Source organism: Trypanosoma cruzi (genome assembly GCF_000209065.1).
Source record: "Trypanosoma cruzi strain CL Brener chromosome Unknown tcruzi_1047053504443, whole genome shotgun sequence".
Classification (NCBI taxonomy): domain Eukaryota; phylum Euglenozoa; class Kinetoplastea; order Trypanosomatida; family Trypanosomatidae; genus Trypanosoma; species Trypanosoma cruzi.
Window position 1 is genome coordinate 4,350 of NW_919787.1, and position 7,865 is coordinate 12,214.

Below are 7,865 nucleotides of genomic sequence, written 5' to 3' on the forward strand. Positions count from 1 at the left end.
ACCGTGTCATACGCGGAGAAAAGCAGCTGTGCAGTAAAGAATATTTAAAGAATGTTTATATATATATATATATATTAAATTCTAGCCAAGGGCAAAATCAACAAAAAAAGGCTTTGCGTCAAGGTGTAAGTAAAAACCCAACATTCATTAGAGTACACACATGCACACACCTGCACATTCACAGAGTGAGACATTTATTGAAGGTTTAATAAATGTGCAGCTTTCAACAACAACTGGCGTATTCCAATTCAAAGTGGAATCGTCGTGGCCTTTGTACGTGGGTCCCTAGAACGGTACATAAGAACATACGCAATGTGCGCCTCACCAACGCCACTCAGACGCTTGACGTCTTCCTCTGTCACGGAGGCCACGTGCTCATCATCGTAGACAAACCACTGATCCTCAGGCTTACCCCAGAAGACGTAGTGCCCACTCTCTGCACTCCGGCCCTTGTGGGAAATAACACCACAAAGTTCATAATAACCGCTCTTATTGCCAATGTTATGTGCGTCACCTGCCATCGCCCCAGTTGACACCTCTTCTGCGTTTGTGGTAACGTCAAATTGTGTCTTTTGTCGGGCTTGACGACGTCGCTCAAGCTCCTTGTCTCGCCGAGCCAACACCCTGCCTCGTTCCTCCTGCATGCTTTCCTTTAGTGCATCCGTACAGAGAGTAAAGGTATCTAGTACCAGGGGGAAGGAGACTGGCTTGAGTATTTTGGCCTTCTTTTGAGTATCTGCCCTCCATGAAAAACGCACAAGATGCACAAAAAGATACTCCGGCAAAATGCTGATTCGGCTTGTGCGTGAGTAAAGTACTTCGCGTGCCAACTTTTCCGAACGGACGGGGATTGTCTCATTAAAGGATGCATACAATCCAGTCTCCAGCATCTGTACCTCTGCATTGATATTGCAAGATAACATGAGGAATGGCAAGTCAGACGCCTCGGACACGTCATCGGGGATTTCTTTGCAGACGGAAGTCCGTTTCATCGTCCCACTAAAAAGATTTTTGTGTGTTTCTTGAATCCCATTGTTAAGTTGCTGAAGAATTGTGTTGAGAACTTCCTGCGCGTCGTGCTGCATCGGATGGCCATGTTCGTCAACCTCCCCAAAGGTGGAATTTTGCATGATCAGGGCATTCCAAAAGAGCAACGGGGTGACAGGGTCTTTATTGGCTTCCATCGTCTTGTACAGCTCGCCCATTGAATGAAGCAACGTGTCATTTTTACGTGACTGGAGCAACTCAATCAACTCAGGCACAAGATGAAGCATTTGAACTGCCGCATTCATGTAACATGTATTTGCAATGTTTCTCAATCCTGTAGGCGTTCTCGTGGCTGCAGCGGGAGCTTGGACCGCTGTCGTGTTGGATGCGGCGGCTGGCGACGGCGGTGGTTCTTTGGTTTGTGGCGGTTCCGCTGCCGCTCCAAGAAGCATCAGCGTTTTGCCGTCAGTGACACCAACTTGGGAGAGCGTAGCGTCGTCCTTGGATGCATTGGCTTTGAGGCCCATAATTTTTTGCCGTTCCGCAGGAACCTGTGTCAGCTGCTGCAGCTTTTCCTTGAATGCCCCCACCGTGCTCTGAAGACTGACCGTAAGCTCAAGAAGCTCCTTGCCCCACTTTACCTTTACCGTCGCCATTTCCAAAGCACTTGCTTGAAGAATGATCTTACAATGTGTTGTTGTTTCTTTTAATCTTTGGTGTGTATGTGTGCGTGTAAATTCGTCCCGCCGCTGCCTCAAACCAATGCCGTGTAAAAGGGAAACAGAAACAAAGAAAGAAAAAAAAAAAACAGATACTGATAATAATAAAACAAGAAAAATTTACGAAATGAACAAAATGTGTGGCCAAAAAATCCCTTCATGAAAACGCGCGGCATTTCTTTGCACCTTCCAACGTTCCTCGGTTGTCTATCTCTCTCTCTCTCTCCCACTCATCCCTTCGCACCCCAATCGTCACGGGCCTGCTGGCTGCAATAATGACTGGCAAGTCACGACAATGGAAATGCGTCTCAATAACACCGCCACGAATAATAACGTCCCCAAAAGTTGGCAAACTTACAAACAAAAAAAAGAAATTCAATTTCTTTTTCTTTTTCTTTTTTTCTTTTGTGTCCACATCGCTCCAGACCCGTGGCAAGACGTCATTTTCATACTCTGAGGCGTTGCCGCTCAGCAAGCAGGAACAAAGTGGGAGCGGAACAAATGCAGACGCGGTTGTCGACGGATGGGGTCGAAGTGCGACTGCATAATTGCTGAAGAAACAGAGAGACAAAATGGCAGTAATCAAACAGCAGACACTTCAACGACAGACGCAATTGGGGCGTCATGAATGCCTCCTGCGCCGGTTTTGTAGCCTTCAGGCGTAAAGCTTTATTGTGCGAGATCCACAGGTCCTCCTCCCAAGTACCCGAATTCCCACCTGCGAGCCTACGGAAAACGCGGTCTCCCGTAAAGGAGCGTTAAATCTACATAACAACCCACAACGGCAAAGCGATGAATTTCCTCAGCGGAGATGGACCGTGCGGACCTTAGCGGCAGGATATCATGACAACGTGTATTTCACTGGCCCTGAAACAAGCCAGAAACACGCACACGCACACACAAAAAAAAAAAAACGCTCATCTCATGGCATTCTACAACAATAATATTGTCATCATCATTATTATCCACAAATAGTAATCGAGCTCCATCGCAGAAAATGGGACGCCACCTTCATGACATGCCGGGCACCGTAGATCCTGCGATTGCTACACAAATGAAAGCCGTTTGAGGAGCGTGAATTGTATCCACGACGGTGAAGCATTGGCAAAAATGGGAATCTTTGGTTGGACCGTAGCAGATATAGAACACACGACTCCTCGAGATAACAAAAAAAATAAACTGAGACAAATTCAATCCAGACAAATTCTTCTCCTTGTCGTGCAAAAAGCTCCAATGGGGATTTGTAAATCAGCTGGAAGGTACTAAACAATGTGCCACAGATGCCTTCCGTCAAATGATAGACCGTCCGGCAAGAATTAGTAGTACAAGAGCCTTTTCGTCTCCTCCACAGTCGCAGCGTGGCACGGTTCACACACCACATCTACTGGGCGTAGCAGGGGGTGGAGTCTCGGCGAGCAGTCAATTTTCCCGCCAACTCCACCGCCCCCCTTTTCCAAAGTTGCACTGACGTCATTCTCCGTAAGTGAAATTTATGGGCAATACAAAAGGACAGTTTCGGTCACAAAGGCGATACATTCTCTGCAGCTATTGGTGCACAAGACCTCTCGGGTGCAATGTTGATGGTGGCCTCCCCTCCTGCGGCACCTCAAGAAACAAAGAAAAGTCATCGTTTGGCACCGTCATTTATCCCCCCGTTCACAGAAGCGGTGCGCCCCATGAACCAAGCGACGTGCGGGACGCTCGCAGTAGTCGGCAATCCATCGCCAAAAAAAGGAGTGGCGTCCACAAGACCCGACAAATCCATGCGACATGGAGGAAACGTTGGTCACCTCCTAAAAAGACGTCTGGGACATTCACACGAACCACGTGGACGGCGGCGTTGGCACTGTCCCAGCGAAGTGGCCCCACTAAGAAAAAATGTGTCACGGAGGATCCACAGACGTCCTCCGTCTCATGCTTAATGGTGTAATCCAAATTTTCTGCTGAACTCCATGAGTTTATTCAGCATTCAGTCGACTGGAGGGTGAAGACCAACAACTCCTGTCCAGCTCCGTGGAAGCGCCACGTGTGCTCTGCAGACACAATGGCTGCCTCACGACTGCTCCCCGCACCCCACGAAACGCACCAAGTAAAATGGCGTTTCCTTTTCGCACTGCAGACGCGTCCATGTAAAGAATACTCTGAAGTAAACTCCGTCAACATTAGCGTTGCCACACGTTGGGAAACAAAAAGCAACCACAAATAAAACGGCAGTGGAGCGCTGATGATGCGGCAAGACATCGCACCATATTCATGGAATATCCAACAGGAAATATGAAAAAGGTTAGGATAAAAGAAAAAGTATTTGGGTTCGACACGTCTTCAATTGTCGTGTGCGTAAAGGGGACTCTAAAGAAGAGGAAAGAAGCATCAGTTGCACTTTCAGCATTCTTGAGAGAATGTGCTTCCGGCCGCTTCCATCCCACCGCGCAGCCCGCCACCACTGCGTAGAGGTTGGCGGATGACCATCCAGGCGCAAAACCTCCTTCGCTGAGTGTACGCCGGCGTGTGCAAACGACATAAAAAGGGGACGACTGCCAGATTTTTGTACGCGTATCCACGGTCTATGGGATTCCGTCCCCACCAGCGTGCACGGCACGCCCAACTCATGCAGGGCCACCGTGAGAAGAACGTTGAGAAGAAATACCGACGCCCGTCTCTTGCGAAGGAGACTCAGAGCAGTGAGGTCCTCCGCAGCTCGCTCACTAACGTCAAAGCCACGCTTCCACAACGACTCCACTGCGGTTTCAAGAGACGATGGACGCCCATCCAGCCCGTGCCGTCCTACAGATGACGGCGTGGGAGTTGCCGCCACCGCTTCCTTCATTTCATTCACCAACAGCCGCACTTCACCTCGTATCCTAGAAACGATGTCACCCAACTCCCCTGCATGCGTTGGCTCCTCGTTCTCAGCCTGCTGCAGTGCGGCACTCAAAAGCGCAACCCCATACAACATCTCATACTCGCCATCGAGGCAATAGGCATTCCAAAGAGAAAGCAGCTCCAAATCAGGCAAAGACTCCGTGGCGTCCTTAATGAAGGAGAAGCCGCTGGCTAAAGATTCCGCACTCAATGAGGCGCTAATGAAGGCCTTACGGAGAAGAGCATGAAGGGATTCGCCCTTCCTCACCTCCACGGTGCAAGGGAGAAACTCGGCATAGCGCTCTAATGCCAGTTGCTCAGCCCCTACACGTTTAATGGACGCCACAATCTTGAGCATCCGCCGATACATCGATCGAGCCACTCTAGCGGACATGGCACGCCAAAAAGAAAATGGCCTTCACGACAATAAATACGGGAGGGAAAAAAAATCCCTCTTCCGCCCCCCTTCTCGGCCCTTTCCCACAAAATACAAAAATTGGAAAGCAGAAAACCACACACACAAAAAGAACAATGTTAAAGCCGCAAGACCGTGCAAAGACAACAAAAAAAAAGTGTTCGCATAAAATAACCCAACAAAAGAGCAGAAAGGGGGTAAAGGTGATGGAACAGACACAACCATACATGCACACCCCAAAAACAACAACAACAACAAGAAAAAAAATAAGCGGCCCATTTGTGCTTTGTAGATTATGTCTATATTCAGAAGTTAATCATCCTCGTTTCAGATAATTGAATTAGATATGGTGCATGCACTTAAAGCGGTCCTGTGCCAAGACGTGGAAGAATGGCCATGGACATAAGCTCCTGAAACAAGAGCTTGCATGCATATGGCATAAGGGTCTGGGAAATACGTGTGTCGTTATCACAACCTTGGCACTTGTAAACATTTTGTTCCGTGTCGGCAGCACAAATAGTTCCGCAAATATTGCAGACATGAACCGAGTAGTAATCACTCACACGAAAGAGACGCTCTCGAAGCCACTGGGAAGCACCGTAGGACAACATACAGTCCCGCTCCATCTCACCGAAACGCAGGCCCCCTTCGTGTGCACGTCCTTCTGTGGGCTGACGTACCAGTGGTTGAAGTGGTCCACGAGGCCGTGCGTGAATCTTGTCGCCAGACAAATGCTTAAGACGCTGATAGTAAGTAGGACCAAAAAAGATAAGGTGATCAAGAGGCGACCCTGTATGGCCATTGTATAAGCACTCATTGCCGTAGCGCTGAAACTTAAGCTGATGGAGAGCCTTTCCAAAGTCTTCAACAACAACAGAGCAAAAGGGCGTGGCGTAAACTTCACTTCCTTTATAGCACGCCACCTTGCCTGCGAGTGTCTCAATAAGATGCGCCACAGTCATGCGTGAGGGAATGGCGTGTGGGTTAATAATCAAATCTGGAACAATTCCGTCACGGTTAAAAGGCATGTCTTCCTGACGGAATTGAATACCATTTGTGCCCTTTTGTCCATGACGACTGCAGAACTTATCCCCAATGTTTGGTATCTTAATGGTGCGAATCTTCACCTTGGTAAAGCGATTGCCACTGTTTTCTGTGAGCATTACCCTTTCAACCACGCCCTTTTCTGATGTTCGCGATGCAATGCTGCAATCCCGTTTAAGGAGACGTGTATCGTTCAGGGCAGCATTCTCCAGCTTCGCCTCGGAAATAGGAATGGTTTTACCGACAAGAATGTCGCCACCCATAACAGGCATGCCCGGTTTGATAAGACCATCCGCGTCGAGTTTTGTGTAGTCTGCACGTTTCACACGACAAATCTTACGGTCGGGATTTTCAAACGTCTCACGAACATCTTTTTTTCGCTCCTCAGTTGCCTTGTAGGAGCGCCAGAATGCGCTGCGGAAGAATCCACGCTCCACAGCAGAACGACTCATAATGATAGAGTCCTCTTGATTGTATCCCGAGTAGCAGGCGATGGCAACCACCGCGTTGTGCCCAGCCGGGAGGTCATTGCTTCGCATGTACGACATAGCCTTCGTTCGCACAAGTGGTTTTTGAGGATAAAAGAGCACATGTGCTGTTGTGTCCATACGCATGTTAAAGTTTGACGCGTATATCCCCATGGCTTGCTTTCCCATAGCCGATTGATACGTATTACGTGGGGACTGATTGTGGTTCGGGTAGGGAATGATAGAAGCGCAAATGCCAAGAATCATCGACGGGTCCATCTCACAGTGGGAGTAGTAGTAATTCTTGCTCACCTCCGTCATTGTCATGGCGATAAGGAGCGAGTCCTCTTCTTCGCAATCAATAAGTTCCACGTATCCCTTCTTTATGATACGATTCCAAGAAATTTCACGCTTTCCACCAGGGGTCTTGGACGGCTCAAGAAGTTCCCCAATGCCAGTCTTCTGCAACTTGATGCGGGACCTTTCCACGACAAACAGCGGGCGCAGACACCTGCCGCCATCGGAGAAGACACGAATCTCTCGATCGCGGATGTCGCGTACAATGCTCACCTCGTTGCTAAGCTCCCCACCACGACGTCGAGCACGTAACTCGCGAAGGAGACGCTCCGGATCGCGATGCACGCCGATTAGTGTGCCATTCACAAACACTCGAGCAACCCGCACATCGGCAAGACCTGGAAGATCAATCGAGTGAAACCCGGTAATACGAGCCTGTACAGCCTGCACAACGCCCGTATGATCGCTGCCACGAGAAATAAGGCACATAAGGGCCAGATTTTTCAGCAGACCAATAGAGCCACCCTCTGGGGTTTCCACCGGACAGATGTAACCCCACTGGGTACAGTGCAGGTTGCGTGGTTTGGTGGCTTTGCTGGAGGCAGAGATGGGATTTTGAATGCGGCGTAAATTACTTAGTGAAGAGGAATAAGTCAGCCGGTTGAGTGTTTGAGCCACGCCTGTCTTGATGTTACCAGACTTCATATCTCCAAAGTTACCCGTTGCCAAGCAACGGCGCAATCCATCCGTGATGAGGCGACTGTGCAGAATTCTGCCAAAGCTGACAACACCACCGCGGTTGGTAGAGTAATCATGCACTGTTTTTGCCATCTCCTTCCGCACCCTGACAAGAAATTTGGTTTCAATTGAAATGTAAGCAGTGCCCCGGCAACATCAATACGTTTATGGGCCCAAAAAGTCACGGTCCGTGTCTTCCCTTCTTCCCAGCGCGAGTAACAAAAGACGATGAACCATGTATCCAATGAAGAGACATTTGCTCCGATCGGCGGCGCAATCCACACCCATATGCGGAAGCAGATCCCGCATCAACAACCCCTGCGCGTCACGCTGCAA

The 7,865-nt window shown here is 49.1% G+C and overlaps 2 protein-coding genes and 1 pseudogene across 2 annotated transcripts, besides 7 other annotated features; all 3 read right to left on the reverse strand.

Moving 5' to 3' along the window:
* Positions 1–2,374: part of a sequence feature (heterozygous, non-Esmeraldo-like haplotype) that runs on past the window's edge.
* Positions 40–81: a sequence feature (AT_rich).
* On the reverse strand, positions 249–1,643 carry Tc00.1047053504443.10 (ubiquitin hydrolase, putative; the record flags this gene model as incomplete). Its single annotated transcript, XM_802019.1, has 1 exon — positions 249–1,643. One exon carries the CDS (start codon positions 1,641–1,643, stop codon positions 249–251), a length of 1,395 nt encoding a protein of 464 aa, XP_807112.1.
* Positions 1,759–1,825: a sequence feature (A-rich).
* Positions 2,375–2,666: a sequence feature (areas merged during assembly that could not be assigned to a particular haplotype. This can correspond to areas where the two haplotypes were merged or to regions with more than two copies in the genome that were merged during assembly.).
* Positions 2,667–4,319: a sequence feature (areas merged during assembly that could not be assigned to a particular haplotype. This can correspond to areas where the two haplotypes were merged or to regions with more than two copies in the genome that were merged during assembly.).
* Positions 3,991–4,962, reverse strand: Tc00.1047053504443.20 (uncharacterized protein; the record flags this gene model as incomplete). The annotated part of the gene is made up of 1 exon (XM_802020.1): positions 3,991–4,962. One exon carries the CDS (start codon positions 4,960–4,962, stop codon positions 3,991–3,993), a length of 972 nt encoding a protein of 323 aa, XP_807113.1.
* Positions 4,320–7,041: a sequence feature (haploid, Esmeraldo-like haplotype).
* Tc00.1047053504443.30 lies at positions 5,343–7,865 on the reverse strand (annotated as a pseudogene).
* Positions 7,042–7,865: a sequence feature (heterozygous, non-Esmeraldo-like haplotype).